This window comes from Aspergillus steynii (genome assembly GCF_002849105.1).
Source record: "Aspergillus steynii IBT 23096 chromosome Unknown P170scaffold_5, whole genome shotgun sequence".
Lineage (NCBI taxonomy): Eukaryota > Fungi > Ascomycota > Eurotiomycetes > Eurotiales > Aspergillaceae > Aspergillus > Aspergillus steynii.
In genome coordinates, this window is record NW_020194402.1 from 334,780 (window position 1) to 356,548 (window position 21,769).

The 21,769-nt window shown below is 32.7% G+C and overlaps 2 protein-coding genes across 2 annotated transcripts; both read right to left on the reverse strand.

The window, feature by feature from the left end:
* Positions 1-2,927: 2,927 nt before the first annotated feature.
* On the reverse strand, positions 2,928-3,158 carry P170DRAFT_360772 (uncharacterized protein; the record flags this gene model as incomplete). Its single annotated transcript, XM_024844434.1, has 1 exon — positions 2,928-3,158. A coding segment is annotated over one exon (231 nt), but the record flags the coding sequence as incomplete, so codon positions are not given.
* A 2,662-nt stretch (positions 3,159-5,820) lies between these two features.
* Positions 5,821-7,999, reverse strand: P170DRAFT_409773 (nucleic acid/nucleotide deaminase domain-containing protein; the record flags this gene model as incomplete). Its single annotated transcript, XM_024846809.1, has 3 exons — positions 5,821-6,313; positions 6,401-7,591; positions 7,642-7,999. 3 exons carry the CDS (start codon positions 7,997-7,999, stop codon positions 6,039-6,041), a joined length of 1,824 nt encoding a protein of 607 aa, XP_024702886.1. The 3' UTR covers positions 5,821-6,038.
* Between the last annotated feature and the right edge of the window lie 13,770 nt (positions 8,000-21,769).

A 21,769-nucleotide genomic window follows, 5' to 3' on the forward strand; every position in this document is an offset into this window, starting at 1 on the left:
AAGAAAAAGGCAAAAAAGCTTGCATTAAGGGGCCTTCCCATTCTAAATGAAGGTAGTTTTATATTAATAGTTATAATTTGAAAATAACTTAGAGCGACATTAATCGAACAACTAAATATCTGACTGCGTATTCCTAGATTTATAAAATATAACCTCTATTTTATTATCAGGAATATCATCAAAAAATCTCAGATCCTTATCTAGAGTCTTATCTGGCTGATACTGCTTTAACTCTGGATAGCAACACAAGGTAAACTAATATTCTATTATAATAGATATTTAAATTCTGCTCCAGCGGTATAATTAATCTATATTAATAGCAAAGCAAGAGTCCTGTCTATATATCAGCACCCTAAAGATATAATATAATAGAGTATCCTAATTATAAGCAAGTCCGTAAATATCTAACTAAATATAGCCAGAAGCTCCACCATTGAAGCGTAGCCTGAAAATACTGTATATAATTAAATATACCCTCTCTAACCCTGCCCTTACTGTTTGAAGGACTCTCTCGAAAAAGAGAACCTTCTATATGTATGTATTTAATCTGGAATAATATAATAAGCCGACTAGGTAAAAATTACAGATATATTTTTTTATATAGTTTATTCAGTAAACTGCTATAGTAAACTAAGACCTGTTTTAAATATATAATTTAGCTTTTAGGGGTATATTCTCTTATAATAACTTAAATTAAGCTTTAGCAGCTAGTTTTTACTGCTCTAAGAACTTATCTGTATTATACAGGAACTAAATTAGTCCGGAGAATATATCTGGATATCTTAAAATCTGGTTGGGAGTTCCGATGAATTAAACCCTATTTTGTGGGAAGGTCCGGGGGGCTCCCAGACCTCTAGAGTTATCGTCTGAGCCCATAATGAAGGAAATAGTGTAAGACAGTGAATCTGGCTTTGTTATTCCATATAATATGTTTTTTTACAGCATAATAAACAATAGGATGGCTTAAGTGTTGCGGATACGGGTTTTCAGATCTAGTCTGACAGCTTGGAATACAGGAGATAGTTTAAGTGAGTTGGAATAATTTCTTGTAAGAGACCTGGGGTCCCCTTAGTCCAAGTTTACCTGCCTCATCTGGTACGGAGCCTATATAATTCCAGGCTGGGCGAATCTGCGGGCTAACATTATCCTGTAGTCGGAAGGATCGCCTTTTTGACGGGTTTCACGTCGCGCGCCCAATTGCGCCAGCGAATGCACTCGCTGTGCTCAATGAACAAACTGAACAAACACCATCCCAGGTTGAAGACACCGGCCATTCTGGAGATCAAGGTTAGAAGAATGCTGTGTATATAAATAAAGATACAAATTTTATATTTTAGTTCTGCTAAATTATAGTATCCAGCAGTATAAAAGCAGGAGGGCACAAGATAACCTAGGCCCACCCCCAAAAGCGATTGCAGCTTGTCGGGTAGCTCTGCATATATCATTTAACCCTGCTCTGGGTGGAGTAGCGTCATTTCAGACACTGGTTTTAAACCCGGTATATTCTCTAATTTAAAATCAATAGTGTTAAATATTGACTCGAGATGGCCAACAATTTTAAATCTTTACGGACCCTTTTATCGGAATAAGCTCAGACGCTCGTCAGTATTTTAAATAATAATTAACTTAATAAAGTATTCAAAAAAATAATACCTATTCAGATCTCACAGTTTTCTGCGAGTCATCCGTCTTTAAAGTACATAACTATATTATCTGTTTATAGTTAAGTTTCTTTAAAAAAGTAATAAGTGGCCAGTTCTAGATACAAAAATATAGCTTATATCAGAGATTTATCTTATAAATTACAGGAAACCAGATTAAGAGAGATTATCCTTAAAGATAACCCCCTTATTATTATAAAGATGTTTGATTACCTTTATTGTGCCACCTATAATAATTCTTATAAATAATAGTTTATTATAGAACCAGCTTAAGACGCCCCTAAGTAAAACAAACCAGCAGAGCAAAGTAAGACACTAACTATAGATTATACGGACGAAAGTAGTACGGCCATAATTACTAGCCTTACCGCCGAAAAAAGTAGGGCATATATAAATACAGTGATATACACCCTCGCTAATAAATATCAGATTAAGAGATTAATACAGTTATCTAAACAAAAATTATAATCCTATTTTAAGTTAAATTAGAGATATCTGGAATTCATTAATATAATTTAGTATATCTACAGACCAGACAGCCCTCCTCACTCGGAGCTACACAGTATTTTATTAAAATCTGCTATTTAATATTTATCCGCTCTTTAACACCAGCAGCTGTTTCATAATATATTAAGAATATTTACCACGTTTTTATACAATTTCTCGGTTTTAATAATAGAAAAAGTGCTTCAGCTAAAACAAAATCAATAATAGGCTTATTTATCCTTGTTTAAAATAATTATAAAACCTGAACAGGCATCTTGTCAGTGATATACAAACCACTTAATTAATTATATAAAAGCCGATAATTAATCTGTAATTAAATTTATATCTAAGAAAAATATAGTAAAATTATAGTTTCTACTGCAGTAACTATAAAAGGCTATTCACAAATACGACAAGCCTTCGGCAATATAACACTAACTATTATTATTAGTATACAGACTGTAAGAAAAACTTCTCATTAATCAGTAAAGCTCGATCACACCGTACAGATTATCACAGAGGCTATTAAATAGATAATTTTATACTAGGTCTCAAGGGACAATCGACAGAGTACAAACTTATCTTTTTGATCTTTAGTACAGCCAGTCTTTATATAGTCACAAATCATCTTCGCGAGCATTTGAAATTTAGCTCTACGCTAAGAGTTCACCAAGCATGTTGTATCACTTTTGGAATCCCGTGGACGCCTTTCTTGATAGTGTTGAAACATGAATATCAACAATGGAAGATAGCATACTGAAATATCAAATAGGGAGAACCTCAATAATCCCATCTCTTGTCCTGTTCGGCACATTTGTCCAGGGCAGAAAGACATATCTCTAATATAAAGTCCGGGATGATTTTAAGAAGTGTTTTATCTAATATAGGATTCTCTTTAGCCCTTAACATTCCCAGGTTATCTTTTATCATCTGGATAATAAGATTCCTAAGGCCATAATCACTATCTATTGTTGAGTTGTATATTTTAATAATAGCAGAAAAAAATAACTCTCAAGTAAGAGATTTTATAAAAGAATTTTAGAAGTATTATTTTACTTTTATCTTTAGATTATAGATTTAGAAATACTCTCCCTGGGTATATATTTGCGTATAAAAATAAGATTAGCTGATTCGTGTATTTACAGAGCTAGATTATGCCTATGATTCTGGGGATTCTTCTGGCTATAATACTAGCTGGAGTTTTACGCTTAAACCTGTTTCAATTTCATAGATATAATCACCTGTATAAAGAAATTCTAGTATTTTTCTAATAAGTATTAAGTCTTGATTATCAAGCCTTATTTCTCTATTATACTCCTATTATCTAATTAATATGTTTTGTGGCTTTGCTGAGCCTAATAACAAAGAAAAATCTTGTATATCTTGAATAGCCTCTCGCAGGCAACCTTAAAGTACTTTAACTAAGCGTAAATAATATTCTGATGAGCTGGAAAGCTTTCATGTCTATAAATAATATATAAATTACTGTACTTCAAGTTAAGATAATAACTGACCAAAGAGTTATTAGTTGGTATAAGAAACTGAAAGGCTTATCTAAGCTTCTTACCTGAAGATAAGCTCTTTTATTTTTAGGGTAACCTCATCATCTACAACTGGTTCTGTAGGCTCATCAGATGGCCAGTCAAATATTTTTGATTTCTTTTTCTTTCCTTTCATTTGGATGCGGACTGTGTTTAGGCAAGTGTGGGAATCCAAGGTCCATATTGGAAATGGACTGGTATCATATGTGCTTGTTATACGCGTTCGCCCGTGGTTGTCAGCCTTCCCCTCTTTGAAATTCATATGTTAATATAATCAACTGTAACGGGTATCTGGTCGTAGTTTTGCTTTTGTTGGAGCGGTCTGACGTGGCGCTGGACACCGCCGTAGTAGCCATTATTTGGAGGCGGTTCCAGATTTCTGCCTAAATATATCATAACTGACAATTACATACGCATTTGTAGACCAGTGAATTAAAGGTAGTTGGGATCATAGCGCTGCATTCGATTTACTATTTTACCATAAATGTGACTTCGGGAATTGGCCCAAAATTTCGTAGCAGTAGCCCGAATTGACAATATGTGGATTCGGGTTTTCCGGTCTAGTCCAATGGCTCAGGATATAGTGGAGAGTTTAGGTGGGTTGGAATATTTTTTGCAAGAGACCTGGGGGGATGCTAAGGTATTAGGAAATGCACGGACCTACGATGGGGGTGGACAATATGTCAGTTAGCCAATCTTTCCAGTCCTGCAATTCCCTCTCGCTTGGCACTACGCAGTAGATACCCCCGTGGGTAAGTATAGCGTAGGCCCTTGGTGTGGGCCCTTAACAGCGTAGGCAATTTGGGGCCCCTTACTAACAGTGAATAGGTCTGTACCACGGCCAGAAAATTTTTGAGGTGTTGTTTCTATGTCGCCTACGGGTTTCCATAACCTCAAAGCTATCAATTTCAACTGTTGGCGTAAACCCGTTTAATTCGCCCATAGAATATAGTCACATCATGTTTTCCGCCGTAACGCCTGGGTGAGGATTCTATCCGACTCGCAAGACTGTGCAACATTTGCATATATTACAATGGATTGTCTCGAAACAGATTACTTCAAGTGCAAAGGAATTCCTGATGCTAGTCATAGTAATATTTGCGTCCTCACAACAGCCGTGACCCGCCCCTTACGAGGGGAGCTGACAGATACTTGGGTACTGAAGCACGAGGAAGTTTGCTTCTTCTCCAAATTGGACAGCATGTTTTGGGTCAAAGTACAGAGGGAGCACACCAATCGACCAGCAAGTCTCGTTGAGTTGATGTCTGTGCATTCAATACCCCACAATCTTCGGCGAAGACTGTATTTGAGCCAGAAGAAAGGGCAACAGGCCCGTCTGCGGGAGCGTCATACCGCTTTGGCGCAAGGTGAACCGGTTTCTGTCCTTTCGATACGTGAGCGTTGATTGTGCATTCCTGCTTGCCTTGTTATTATTCAGTTGTTCTCATTTAACTACTGCTTTGTGGTATTACTTATCCGTTTCGTATCTTGGAGTATTCTGCTACTATTACTCGACGACTTCGCCTTTCTTCATGCACCTGTCCTTCAAATATATACTTTTAGAAGGGAGACTAGTGTTTTCTGTCTGCATGTAAATGAAGATGAAATGACGATACTGAAAAGCGTTGAAGCTTATTGACTTTCAACGTTCTGGGTTTCAAACAATTGGACCAGAGCCTTGCATTTAAAGCTGTTAATTTCGAAGGTAAGATAATCCCCGCTGTACGTTTTTCTGTAGGATAGTAATACGAGGACTGACATTAGACTACTGCTTGTTCCTTGCCATGTCGTTGATAAAACCTAGTAGGTCAAAAAAAAGGTCATGTATACAGAGATTAGAGATGCCTTGAAACGAAGGAACGGAGTGGAAGGGGTTACCAACCCCTCGGCTGCCCAACGCCGACGTTGACCCAGCCAAAAGCACAGCGAGAAATACGACACACACCCTTTGCCTCCCGCCAAGCCTCTCCCTGATTGGTTCTTGGTTGGATTCTAGGTCATGTTCTTTACTTCTCGTGTTCGGTTGTCTATGTTCGTCTCTTTGCCCCCTTGTCCTACTACGTGCTTTGCATGCTCAGCAAGGTTCATCCTCGTATATTTTGCCGTGTACCCTTTCTTGCTGTCTGCCTACTGCACTCTTCTTGTTATTCGCCTGTTATTCCGCCTTGCTTACGCACCCGTCCTTCGCGCCATTCCTCCGCTAGGCAGTAGCTACTACAACTATAAGTAGCTAGATCTCTTTCCATAGGATGATGATAATGTAGCAAGATTGTACTTCAATCCAATGTTCTCACTTATGGCGAGGGGTCAGCGTATGGAGCATTATCACTGTAATCACTATTTCGACATATTAGCGCCTCTCGCTGGTCCAACTTAGTCTTAAAATTGCGCCTCTGATGGTCACGTATAATGGATTGTATCCGTCAAGGGTGATCTCGTCAATATCCTCAATGTCGACAAGGAAACCCACTTCTCTTGTCTTGCTTGTCTCTTCTTCGCCAAGCCATTCAATATGATAAGAAACACTCCTAGAACCTGCGAGTCCCTCAATGATGATCTCCAAAGGGCCGGCAGAATATAGTTTGGACATCTCGCTGGGGCTGATATTCCCGAAGACTCCGGAACCTTGAAGTATGATTGAGTTGCTTTGAAGCCCACAGTTTGCCTGCTGCCTGCAGGGGCCCGGTGTGTCGGAAGAATCCGAGACAATACTTGATTTGTCGACTGATTCCACGACCTGACAGTCATGGTTGCTAACTTTACTCGTTCCCGAGTCAGGGGCCCGGTCCTGTTCTGGACGAAAGGATGTAGTCTCATGCGGTGTCAGTCCGACATCTTTCAAATCACTTCCTCCTAGTGATGTGATGGCTAAGAGAGTTGAATCAGATGCAGGGAGGGTGAAAAGTGTACTTTCAATAGGTTCCGGATGGAGCATTTGCCGTTTTCCAGATAGAACTGAAGTGCAAGTGTCAAGAAAGTTTTTCTGTAACGATTGGCAGAACCTTCGTTCAACTTCTTCAATCTGTGGCAAACAAGGCAACCGCCATCCGGGATAAAGTCTTCCATGAGAACGAGGAGTATTTGTTTTTCCGTACACTTTGATGAACAAGTTGCAGAGAAAGCAAGCGTCTTTGCTGGAGCATATTACTCGTGGAAGAACCAATTGCGAACGGGACTCGCAATAAGCGATAATCTGGACCTCGGCATGAATTTTCGCTTTTGTTAAGGTATTTTTTACCTGCCGGGAGAATTTGTCTTTGGCCTCCTGCTCACTCAAGCCGAGATTGCGACATATCTCTTTTAGAAGCTTTTGTTGTCTTCCTTTTGGGCTGGCCTCGGTGACTTTTTTGACCAGATCTGGGGTGTATGTGTTCGTAGATGGAATTTTAAACGCTTCTTTTGGCAGGTGGACAGGCACTGTCCGCATCTTCCGAGCTAAGGGAACCTTCTTGGCCGTACGGTACAAGAACCGAGCAGCCTCCCAGTATCTCGATGTTTTATTGACGATGTTGAGAAAGCTTTGTCTGGCGGTAGGGCTCATATAGATATTTGGTATCATGCCGATAATGGACTGAAGAAGCTTGATCTGTTTAATCCGATAAATACTCTCCACGAGTTCTAACAGTCGTTCAGTCACTTGATGTCGAAACCATGAGCCAACTTGCTTTCTCGCCTCCTTAACCCTGTCTATTAACAAATTGACGACTTCCGAAAGATTTCTATCAGCCAGTTTGCGCTGGTTGACTTGAGTTAGAGCTATAGTAAGCTCCTGAAGAGTATCCTTGAAAGACCTTTTCATTTTTTGCCGGCCGGAAGGCGCCAACCGTAATCGAGAAAGGATGCGAGGTGAACACATCGAAACTATAACATAGAAAATCCGATTTTTGATGATAATGGCATTATCTGGGCATGTTTCTATTAGTAATTAGAGAAGATAACGGTATTCTACCTACCAGTAGATACTCGTGCAAGGAGCGTGAAGACCTCATCAAAACCCTGTTGAGCACAACGTAACACATCGTCTCCATCAGAAAACTTAGTTTTGTTGATAGCAAGTATCACGTTTAGAGAGCCCTTTGCTGGATCTTCCTCAATACATACGGCGGGGATATAATCGGCATTTCCTCGAATATGAGCAAGGAAAGCGAGGGTACCCGCTACCCTGCGCTCCTGATCGAAAGAAAAGGAATATTGATCTTCTGATAAGCGGTCGAGAAAATTCGAAGACGGTGGAAGGGGAATATTGTGAAATAGCGAAGTGATAGCTATGTTCTCAGCGCATTTAATTGGAAGGCCTGGGACTAGAGACATCGATATAGGTTCTGAGTTGCTACTCTGGAAGTAGAGTTCAGTCGGATCGACTAAGTCCCATTTCCTGATGTGGGGAGAGCGGCTACCTAAAACGCCCCACCTTAGCATGGACGCACCTTGAGATATAGGATTTAGGCAAGGAAAGAAAGAATATTGCAACATTTATTCCGTTCAGGCGTTTTCCTGGCAACTTTATAGGAACGCCTTTTGAAAGACGCCTATTAGACTGCCTTGCTTTTGCAACGGTTTATGTCTAAGGAGTGGAATAGAAATCAATTAGAATGTCTATGAGTTGATTGTTAAGGCAACTTAACAGTGGCGTGGGATCACCTTTATAAAGATGGTGGAAGATCAGGAGAGTTCTTAGCAATGTAATTTAAGGAGGAGTGTCGGAACACCACCTGAATGCTTATTTAGATCCTATTTATATAATCGAGCTTCAATTCAAGTGATGTCATTTCCCGCTCGACCACAAGGGGTCTAGGGAATTCAGCCTTTCACGTGCCGCAGCCTCGTCTGGCTGTTACCGCTTCAACTCTGGGTGGCGACACAAGGCGAACCAACATTTTATTACTATAGATGTTTAAACTTTACTCTGGCGGCGCAACTAATCTGTATTAATAGTAAAGCAAAAGTCTTATCTATATATCGCGTCTTTTAAAGATATAGCATAACAGGGCACCCTAATCATAAGTAAGTCCGTACATACCTAACTGAATATGGCCAGAAACTCTACCATTGAAGCGTAGTCTAAAATGCTGTACCTGATTAAATAAGCCCCTTCTACTCTCTAATCCTACCCTTGTTGCTCGAAGGACTTTCTCAAAAAAGAGAATTTAATCTGGAGTAAATATAATAAGGCAACTGGGCAAAAATCGCGGGTATATTTTTTGATATAGTTTATTTAGTAAACTACTATAGCAAACTAAGATCTGTTTTAAGTGTACAGCTTAGTTTTTAGGGATATTTTTACTTATAATAACTTAAATTAAGCTCCTATAACTAGTCTCTATTATCCTAGAAACTTATTTATATTATATAGGAACTAAATTACTCCGGAGAGCATATCTAGAGATCTTAAAACCCAGTTGGCAGATCTAATAAATTAAACCCTATCCTGCTGAAAGGTCCAAGCCGCTCCCAGAACTATCAGTAACATTCTTGGGAGGCTAAAGGTACCGCGAACAAATATTCAGCTACCTGTGGGAGTTATCGTCTAAGCCCACCATAAAGGAGAGAGTATAAAGCGGTAAAGCTGGCTTTATACCTCTATATAATATATTTATTTACAGTACAATAAACAATAGGACAGTATAAGTGTTGTGGATACGGGTTTTCAGGTCTAGTCCGATATCTCGGGATATAGCAGAGAGTTTAGGTGGATTGGAATAATTTCTTACAGGAGACCTGGGGGATACTAAAGTATTAAAAAATGCACGGACCTACTACTAGAATAGAAAATATATTAGTTAGCTAATCTTTTTAGTCCTATAATTCCCTCCGGCTTGGCACTAGATACCCCTATATATAAGTATAGTATAGGCCTTTGGTATAGGCCCTTAATAGTGTAGGTTAAATTATCTCCAGCATGTTTATATTAGAACGTATCTGATCTGATATATATATAGCCGAGCTCTTTATTTTATTTTTTAAATTTGTAGCGCGTGTACTATTTTATATATAAGTTTAAATATATTTTAAGGATATACTAATAAGTTATGCAGAATAAATTATAAATACCTAACTTTTAAATAATCTAGAAGATAATTACACATAAAAATAATAGATTACTAGTATTAGGAAAATAAACTAATTTATTAAATTATATAATTTTCTTATTAAGAGAGCATTTCTTCTAGAGGAATATATAATCAAGCTATTTTTATAAGATACTAAAATATTTTATTAGTATAATTATTAAAAAAATATAGGCTTAAAATAGAATCCCGGAGTTTTTTAGTAAAAAGCAGACGTAATAGTTCCTACTGGTACTTACTTATAAAGAAATGGATATAAGAATAATTAATAAGATTAGCTAGATCAGAAAGGGGAAGTCTTTTAATTTAATATAAAAAGATTATAATTATAAATAAACTGTTAAATCTAAAATTTTATAGATTAATTAATTGTTTTTGTATTAATCTCTGGCTTAGTGAAAAACTAAATAAGTAGTTTTTTATGTAGGTATATTTATAGTATTAAGTAAAGATATCCGGGTTAATATATTTTAGGAGGAGATACTGTTTATCTTATATATCTAGGGGAGTGTTTAGCTCTAATATTAACAGAGTTAGAAAGCGCTCTAGAATTACTAAATAAACTTATAATTAGATATACTTCTTTCCTACTTTAATTAATAGTAGTTACGATTAGAATATTCTAGAATTAAGAAACTAAGTAAAATTCTGTTAAAGTATTTAGTTGGCTTAGGACTTACTGGAGAGAGAGGGTGTCTGCTATACTATAAGTATTTACTCTTTTTAAGGCTGCTCACACACGACATCCCGATCGCTCAAGAAAACTGGGCTAATGTTACTGTCACGTGATTTCTTGATCATACATCTGTGGCCGCGGGAGGCTAATCCAGTAATTTTATTGCCTTGTTTATTTATCGGATTATCTGACCGGATTTTGAGATACTTATATCTGTTTTCTAAAGTAATCTGGCTCCTGTGTTATCTGGGTGAGTTATTAGGATAATAGAGACTAGTTATAGGAACCTAATTTAAGTTATTATAAGCAAATACACTCCCAAAAGCTAGGTTATAAATCCTAGTTTATTATAATAGTCTACTGTTTAATAAGACTATATAAAAAAGCGTGTCTGCGATAATTGCCCAGTCGAATTATTATAACTATTAATTCTAGGATTAGATAACATTAATAATGATCATTTGAAAATGCTATAATAAACTATCTAGTGTATCTAGTTAATTAACTGATCATATCCACTGTAATTTGTTCCTTATTACTGTATCTAACTTTTGTAGAAAAACAAGATATATTTAGTTTGTAATACTACCTTCAGGGAGAAAAAAAAGGGCGAATATAAAAAGTTATTAATTGTTAAATGCTGTCAAGGATATAAGTAACCGCCTAATATTGGGTATATAATAGGGTATTATTACTTTATTTTATTATTATTATTTTGGTTTTCTCTCTGTGGAGCTAAACCTACTATGGTTAATAAACCTGCGCTCTTAAACATGTTTATAAATAATATTTAGTTTTTTTTTTATACTTTAGAAATATTTTATTATTTTTAATTAGTTCTAAATTATTTTTATTTTTTGCTTTATAGTAATATTAACCTATCTTATATTAATATATTCTGCTACTGTTGCCTGACGATATTTCCTTGGTATTATCTATATATAAATAGTAGGATTAGTTTCTTTTTTTCCTGATAGAAGCAGTAGTTTAGAAAGACCTTTTAATAGATATAATAAGTTTTGGCGGTAAGTTAACTCTATATATAACTTTTAGTAAACTTTAGCAAGGAATTATTTAATACTGGTTAAGTATTTACTTTACTGTGTTTAAGTCTAAGACCTGCGCCAGTGATCTTGGTTATTTAGCGGCTGGAGAAAAGGTAACACGGTTAGTCTGTCTAGTGTTTAATAAGGTCCTAATTTGCACGCTCTGGTTATTTTATCTAGTTTGTGTGTTTAACCTATAACCAGTTCAATAAGCTGAGGTTAGTTTGATATTTGCTGGTTAATAGGTCACCCCAACATCCCCCCCTTTTTATTACTTTGACTGACTATTATCTTAATTTTAGGTCCGATGGCTAAAGCAAGCGGTCATTTGTGCAAACAATGTCGCTCGGAAAGAATTAAATAATTACCTGGTTATAAACTCCCAACTCTTGATGTTAAATACCGATCCTTTCGCCGGAGGTTCCAAGTAGGATAGTTATACGAGATATAAAACGGGGTAGCGTATGTTTGAAGAATATCTTTACCAACCGGTGAAAGCACTAGTTGCCTGTATTTAGTTAAGCAGGAGGGCTATTAAAGGCTCATAGATGTCTAGAAAGCTTATTGCCTATTGCGAACTAACCTCAATCTGAGCGGACAAAATATAGACACTAGAGTCCGCGACAGAAGATTCCTGAAAGACATTAATTAACTGCACGGGAATACTCAGACAGAATCAGAGAGAGCCAGGGAGATTCTACAGGAAGATCTATTGCTAAGTTAGCCGCATGTGAAAAAGATTAGAGGTTTATAGCCTTTCTTAGAATTATGCAGGTAACCTGTGGTTTTCTGACACAGAAGAAACCGCTTTCTAATTAAATAGGATAAAAATATAGACCGGCGGCTGACTAACTTGGGGCTTGCTTTAGCATTTATATAGGAGCGGAAAGAATAAGAAATAAATTAATTTTTATTATTTTTTTATTTAAGGACAAGAACTTTCTTTTAGTTTGTTTTATTATTCTAGTTAAAGACAGGGACTAGCCAGGCACAAATATAGAAATAAATAGGTAATTATAAGACTCGCAATAGGCTATATAAGTAGCCTAAATCTACTTCTTGTTTTATTTAGGAATATCCTTTTTTTAAAAATCAATTACAGGAGTTATCTATAAAATTAATTATATATTAATAGAATACTACAAGATCTGCTAGTGTAAACATATAATAAAATATTAAATTATTAGTCAGAGTAAGTTGCTATCTCTAGAATCTTATACTTTTTTTTTTTTTTAAAAAATTTGCTTCCTTCTATTACTATAAGTGAATATATATCTAACTGTTAGCTTTCGCGTTAATATTTTATCTAGGATTGAAGTTTGTTTAGCAAATACAAATAAGTTAATACTAAGCCGGAAAAAGAATATATAGTTTAATTATTTTTTTAGTTCAGTCACAAAAAAGGGTAAATTAATATATACGGAAAAAAAGTATATTATTCTTCTAAGTATAATATAACATATTTATGCTATTTACTAATTTACTTATAACTAGTATAATTTTACTTAATATAATCTATCTGTGCTTCTGCCCGCAGAATACTCTAGAAGCTGTTATATATTTATATTCTGACTTAGGTCTTTTAAATATTTTATTACTTTACTAGACCTTATACTATAGAAGTAATAATTTAGGATTTGATTATTTAAAAGATTTGAGAGTTATTTACTCTTTATAATATTAGTGATATTAGCAACAAGTGCATAAATTCTGTTATTTTAAATATTTTTAATTATAATAAATATATAGGTATCTGCGTCTGGGCGAATATATTACTAATTTTTATTTTTATTTATAATATTTAACTTATAAATAGGCTCAGCAATACTCCAGTTTTTTTACTACTAATAGATAGTTTATCTCCCCAGATTTTTCCTACTATACCGCACGAAGTATATAGGTCTTATTATCTCTTATTATATACAGATAAACAAGACCCGGCTTATTTTAAGAGTCTGGCAGGCTAAAAATAAAAAAAAAAAAAAATATAAAAAAGGCTCAGGACTTAAGAATAAAAGTAAGAAAATATCCGCCTTTCTAAAGGATAAGATTATTATTATAACAGAAACTAAATTTAATAATTATATTCTTTTAGCTATAGATATTTCGGGCGCTAACTAATAAAATACTAATCTTATTTATTTTTCTATAGCTAATCCGGATAGTCTAGGATTCAAAATCACTTTTTAAATAAAGATCTTATCTTAATCTATACTTAAATAATTATCAGTAATAAATACTCTTTTTTAATAACCGGCTGTTATTTCAGTATTACTGATTATTATATCTAATAATAAATTTATTTAGATATTAGTAAACAGTAAGAGTATAAATAATCTGTTTTTAAGTAAGCCTTTAATTAGCTTTCTCTTATCCTAGCTAGATTCTGGCTATATAATAAAAATAATTATAATAGTATTAATAAACTATGTTAAGCTTAATTTTATAATAAGATTATATAATTATTAAACTATAAAATCTTTAATAATAATAGATCCTTTAAAGATCCAGTAGTACACTAAGACTATATTTAAGCTTAAGTATAATAAAACAGTCCGGATAGTAAAAAGGGATAATACTATTATTATAGGCAGGATAATATAAGCCTGATATAATAAAATAGTATACTGGGATATTATATTAAAAAAAGTAAAATTTATTAACCTATTTATATTATTAATTACTAAAGGGCCCAGTAATAGGTTTACTAGTACTAAAAAAACTGTTATTAAAAGATTTATAAAAGATATTAGATATAGTATAAGTACAGAAAACTAATAATAGTATTATAATTTATAAAAAGGTTTATTCCAGATATAGTAAAAAAATATTAACAAATTTCTTATTTATCACACGCAAAAGTTTAATAACTATTATAAGATATATCTAAAGCGATCTGCGACTTCCCTGATTAATAAAGTTGCGGAATAGGAAAAAATTTACAGATTATATATTAAGTAATTAAAGTATTTAGTTAGTTGATTTGTAAAAGGTAATATTATATATAAATTATACTTAGAATATCCGCCTATAATCAGGAGAATTAATATTCCGGGAATATTATAGAATAATACTAATAATATATAATTTTCTGTTAATAAAAAATATAGCTTTAGGCTAATAACTAAAGCTAGAATAATATTATCTAATAATTTTAAAGTTATATTTAATAGTAGATTACTCCTGGAAGATAAAAAAAATAAGTTTATTTTTATATTTTTTATATTTAGTAATAATAGATTCTTTTTTGTATATCCTCTTATTTTACTATATAAAGGCGATTTTCTAGGAGTATTTTCTAAAAGTATTTATTTTTTATAAGATTTTAAGCTATAGTAGGAGATCTGTAATCTTAATTAAAGACTCTGGCTAGATTACTTGTGGGTTACTAAAATACTAAACCAGATACGAGTTTTATAACCTAATAGCCTTATTAATATATAACTTTACTAGGAGCTGTTTAGTAAGGATATAATTAAGCTATATTAGTTGTAAAGAGTCTTAGTTAGGGCTATAAAATATATTATGTTTTTTAAAGAGATTATTTAAGTAACTTTTTATAAAAAGTAATATTTCTTATATTAGTTAGCAGAATCTATATAAGAAGGTTTTATAAAAAGGAATAAGATACTGTAGATTTATTAGTTAGTAGTATTAGCTATAGTATACTAGCCTTATACTGGTCTAAAAAGCTGGAATATAAAGGAAGATCTATAATTAATCTTAAATAATTATTTTTATTTTTTTTTTTTATATATTATACATCCTATAATAAGATTATTTAAGTCTTAAGTCTGCTTTTTCAGATCTTCCATATTTATATATATTATAATATTATAGCACGGGCTATCATTTTGGCCGACCGCTGCTGTCAGCTGATATATATCCTATTTTAGGCTCCTTGGGTAATTTGGAACTGTATAGCAGGAGAAAGCAGAAGAGGTAGAGTATTAAGGTCCACGGGTATATAGATGTTGAAGAGGATTTGGCAAACCCCTGGGCAAATACCCAAGTAGAGCTGAGCCGAGCCTGGCTAACTTCGGTGCTCAGATAACTGTCCAAGGCCATGCTATGTTCTAATAATAAATAGTTGTGCCTCGCCCGAGCAACTCTGACATTAGTATATTATAAAAACCCCTGATTATTTGAAAGTTGGCCTTTAATCCTCGACTACTTTTATGTTTTTTTTTTCTACTAGTTCTTGACCTTTCCAGACCCTAGGAAAAATATCCCGGGGTATTTAGGCAATGTTTATACTGTATAATAATACTGATCTTAATTTTATCAAGGTTAATTCTGATCTTTAGCTACTCAAAGAGCAAGGCTACAGTTTGTAATAGCTGTTATTAAGTCTATTTTTTTTATAAGCTCTAGAAGATTAAAGAGATAAAAAAAATATTATTATAAATCTATGATTTATGAATTAAGTTAGAAAGCACTCAAAAAGTTGGGCTGAGATGCTAGATACTAAATATAAATATTTTTTTTATTTTTTTATTTATTTAATCTATATATAAATTTCTGCTTCTATGGTTATCTGTGAGTTGGGTAATATTCCAGAAGTTTATTAATTTTAAAGTAGAAAAAAAAAATAATAATAGCTAATAATAGCAGATTTAAGGTCCTACTAAGGGTATTAAGCCAGGTATAGGCAGATACTTCTTACAAAACAGGTTAATACGGATACACGGAAAATTTTCGTCTCTACTATATATTAGAGAGTCTTATATAGCTTCTTATAGGATTTCTCTTACCTGAGTCTTATAAAAGCCAGAGATAACCAGGTTTAACTAAAGGGCCAAAGGAAATCCTATGGTAGAGTCTATTCGCCTATTATATAGAGTGGCGGGCAAAAGTATTAACCCATGATTATCTTAATTATGTCCTGTTAGTACTTAAGAAATACTCGGTTAACTAGGGTATTAGAGGATATATAATATATATAATATATTATTAAATTATCTAAAGAGCTAACAGCGCAAGTATCTAAATATAAATATTTTTTTGTTTATTAAATAGTTTAATATAATTTTATAGCTTATATATCTAAAAATAGTTAAAAACTCTATAAATTATAATTTATTTTATAATACTAGAGGCCTGCCTTTACATGTCCCTTATTAATGCGCCTAATATATATTAACAGGTTTTATAATTAGTAAGGGTTGAGTATCTTAAGCAGTTCTGGGATTTATAGGATTTCTGGTATTAAAACTATTTTTTATTTGTGGGATATAAATATATTTAAATTCCTGATACTATAGTATAGCAGAAGAAAATAGATCTATATTAATAATAAGGAGGTGCTTTTCTTATATCTTTTATATTTACTTTATTAAATATTATATAAATTTTTGTAGTATTAAGCAGTTCTCTGAATTAGTATAGGATAATATTTTTCTTATAGGACTTTAGTATTTGTATTACTATATAAAATTAAGCTTATACTAATAGTGACTTAAAATAAGACTAAAATCTGCTCGGGTCAGCTAATAACATGTATATTTGGCTAGAATTCTTTAGTCGGATACTAAGATAAACGTCTGCCCTATATAGCTTGTTATATTAAAAGGCCTTTTTTATTATATCTTTTATCTGTTAATTTTTTTTTTTACTATATAGACTTTTTTAAAATAAAGGTTTTTTTTCCCTTACTTCTGTTTAGGGAATTTTTTGTTTTTATTTTTTTAAATATTATAAAAAAGAAAAAGAATAAAATAATGTCTAGTTATTATATAATACAAGATAAATCTTATTGCCTTTAAGTAGAGATTAAGTAAAAGATAGATAAATTATATATACTAGAAAGAGAGGGCTTATGATTTTTAAAACCTTTTATAACTATAATACTTAATAATAAATGTCTTGTGAGTATATAATTAATATTAATAATATAAGGATATTATCTTATAAATATTATAGTACTATTAATAAATAATTATATAATAATAATTTGGCCAGATAATTTATAAAAAATTATTATCTGCTTTTATAGATTAACCCGGCTGAATAGTGTTAAAAAGCCTATTATACGCGTAAATATTTATTAACTATTATATTTTTATAAAAGGCAAGCTAACACGGGTTATAATAGAAAAAAAACAGTTAAAAAGTTTTCCTGGGGTAATAAAGTAAAAATAAAATAAAAAAAAAAAGTAAAATAGGTTTAGCCGGGGTTAAAATAATACTTCTAATAAAATTATAGTATAGATAGAAAATTTTTTATATTTAGTATTTAAATAGTTAACTCTAGTATTTAATATTATTTAGATAATATGCTCTTGACCACTGGCCTAATATAAATATTAAATCTTAAAAGAAAGTAAAATAAATATAAGGTTAAATCTCCTGACTCCCGGAGTTAAAAAGAGGCTAGCTAAAACTCCTTTATAAAAAAATAAAAATAAGAAATAAGTAATAAAGGAAATAATTAAATATAAGCTTTTATAATATATTTTTGTAAATTTATATTTATTCTGCTAATTTATAGTAGTTAATTTACTAATAATCTAAGAGAAAAAAAAGAAAATAAAAAAAAATAATAATAAGTATTTTATAATATAGGGTGGGTATTAAAGACTATTAGCCAGATATATCTTTATTCCCTACTGAAAGCCCTTTAATCATATGTATATCTGATACTCTGGCACCCCTAGCTAGCCAGTAAAAAAAATTTTTCTAACTTATTAAAAAAAAACTAGTATTAATTAATATCCGACCAACTAACTCAGGGCTGCTAAATAAGATAAATGACTTTACTTTCTTCTTTCCTGTATCTTCTCTTAAAGGATTAAAGGTACCTATAAATAAATATTATACTCCTTAGAATATGGCATTAGCTCTTATAAAATGGTTTAATATACCCTAAGAACTTGGGTCTTGCTCTAGGAAACCTAACAGGTGATCTAATAAAAATTATTATTTTAAGATTCTGGCTATTCTGGAATTTTTTTTATCCTAGGATTTTCTATCCTGGGATTCTCTCTATCCTAGGTACCTATTTTTTTGTGACTGATTGTCCCAGGGATAGTTTATTCTTAATATATATTTTCTAGGATATAGCTGATTCTAGGATTACTTATTCCTGTGATAGATATTCCTAGGATTATAGAAGAGGTTTATCCAGTTCCTATATTTAGGAGGGATTGTTGTATGGTTAGGTGCCCATAGCCGCACTAACAGGGCAGGTCGGTGTCGATTTCATTGATAAAGTAGAGGGGGAAGGTAACCGTGGCCGTGCCTGCGCATCCGCTCACGCACAACCATAAATGCTCCAAAATCATGGCCCTGCGCGTGCGTTTATATCGCATGCGTGGAATCTTCGCTCACGTATGGCCATGAATGCTCTAGAATCGTGGCCTTGCGTGTGCGAATTGCTTGCCCGGGTGTTAACATTATATGCACGGAAGCTTCGCTCATGAAGAGTCTTGATTGCTCTAAAACTGTGGCCCTGCGTGTGCGAATTGCTTGCCCGGGTGTTAATATCACATGCACGGAAGCTTCACTTATAAAGAGTCTTGATTGCTCTAAAACTGTGGTTTTATATGTGCGAACTATTTATGCGCGCGTTAATATTATATGTGTTAAAACTTCGCTCACGTACAGCTATAAATACTCTAGAATTATGGCCTTGTGTGTATAAACTGCTTGCCCGCGTGTTAATATCATATGTGCCGAAACTCCGCCTATATATGATTATAAATGCTCTAAAATCATGGCCCTGCGCGTGCGTTTATATTATATGTGTGGAAACTCCACTTATATATGGCCATGAATACTCCAGAACCGTGGTCTCGCGTGTGTAAACTGATTGTGTGTGCAAACTAGTCACTGGCGCTTTTCATGCGTGTACATCTACAGTGGTACGCTTGAGGGTACTCGGGCCTCCCTCTGTTTTCTCCCCATCGGGTTTTATTCTTGTTGTTAACCTTGCTTCCTGGCCTGGAGATAGGGTTATTTACCTGGTAAAAATAGGAATATAACTGTAGAGACTCTTTATATTAGTAAAATCTTAGTTTTGCAGATCTATTGTGCTTTTTCTTTTTAAAAAGCCCGAGTTAATTTGAATCTCGGCTGAAAATAACGGGTGATTAATATTTGTTACTAAAATTATGCTATACTGCGCTAATAAATAGCTTAAGTTATATTATAGTATAAGGATAATAAAAAATAAATTAACATATTACTATCAGATATTTGATTATGTTTACTTTATATAAGCCGAGACCCTGACAAGCTCTATTTGTATAAGATAGGAAAAATATAATGTACAGAGATTAGCTGTTAAATATTTTATAATATTTATTATATATTATTCCCCTGGGCTGCTAATAATTTTTGAACTAATAGTATTAATATAGATTAATAAATTAGTATAAAAAAAGGTATAATTAGAATATAAATGCCTAATACTTCTTATAGCTTATAGCAGTCTTATTCTGATATCCTGTATAATATAGTTTTTTAGAAAATATTTTTAGTGTAAAATTAGATATTTAAGGGGAATAAAACAATTATTTAAATACTATAACTTGTTAACTCTAGTATAGCAGCCGGTAAAAATCTTCTGATAAAATAAATAATAAGGTTTAAGTGACTGGGTTACTAGAAGCTCACGGGCAGTTTTTTTATTATAATTAGTATTTTTAAGAGTAACCTTATAGAAAAAGCTGTTAAAACAATTATAGTAATATAGGTAACCACAGTCTAGAATAAGGTTAATTATTTTATAAAAGTAAATTTTATATTTATAGTACTTTTTAAGAGAATGATCTGCATAACTTTAATAATCAGATATTAATAGATATATTTATGCCTTACTATTATTAATAGTATTATTATAGACTAAAGCATCCCCAATATTGCCAGTAGAAGAACTAAAAGATCTTATTAGATTAGATGTATAGAAGTTATCTGCTCCACTATTATTAAGAATAATAAGGTTTTCTGTAGTAGTATAAGGAAGAAGTCTGGGCTAAATATTATGTTATAATATATTAATTATATCGCCTGGGCGAGTATCACTGCTGCTTCCTAAGTTTTTTAATATATTAATGTTAATTAGATTTTCTTAAACAAGATTAATAAGAAAATATAAACTAAGATATCTTAATTTTACTAATTATATTTCTAGTAAGGGTAATACTATCTAGAAATTCTCCTGCTTGCCGCTGTCCGCTTTAGTTACTGCGAAAAGAGAGAACTGGTAAATTTAAAAAAATAGAAATAAGAAAGCCAGGCTGTACGTATAATAGCTGTACTTTAATATATAGGCGGTTATCTATGTGTGGCATGATAATAAGAGGGAAATATATAAAAAGTTATTAGCTTAAATGGTCTTTTAAAACTTAGATATCTTTATAAGTATTATATATTTAATCTTTACTAGAGCCATCCCCCTAAAATTACTTCTAAAGGCCTATTTTTATTCTCTGGCCTAAGTATCCCTATTAGATTAGAATTACTTAATATAAGAAGCTATTTTTGATAGCCACTTAACTGACTGTATATACTAACTAAGGTGTATATTATGAGGTGCTACTAGATATAAGGAGAGGGGATTATATCCTAAAAATTATAATTAGAAGCTGTATAGCAAGCCTTTGGCTGAGGGATTACTGTGTGATATCTAAATTTCTTTTAATTTATTAAGTGTTCTAAAATTATTAGGAAAATTATATTATTAATGTATGTAAGTCTCCTGAAGAGATTAAGTCTTATTTTCTTGCTATTATTATTTATGATTAATATCTAATAAGTATTTCTTGGCGCAGAAACCTGGCTCTTTTAATATTATAGTATTACGGCACGCCTTATTTTAAAAAGTAAAAAAGATATTACTTATAATATCTAAAAGCTGGGGCACATACTCTTCTGCTTACTCTTAATAAAATGATTGTTTAAAAGGATGCTAATTTAATTTAGATAGAACTTTAGGGTGCCATTAATTAAAGGTCACAAATGCCCAGTTACCATAGTAGCCTTCTCACCTAACAGGTAGATTATTATATTTAAAAAACGCGGATGTAAATTAAGTCAAATAAGGTATAGCACTAACAGTGTTATATACGGATAATAGTTGAGCTGGAAAGCAGTTTTTGCCCGGATTTTCCAGCTTTTGTGTTATAACCATATATATTTCCAGATGTTGATTTAAGGGTCTGAGGGTGCTTTAACTATTTTATCTCCTCTAAGTTAATAATAACTAAATAGCCCCCCCAGGTTATCCTACAATATATTGCGCTATTTACTATTGCTATAAATAACTTTATATAATTAGAGTATTACCAGA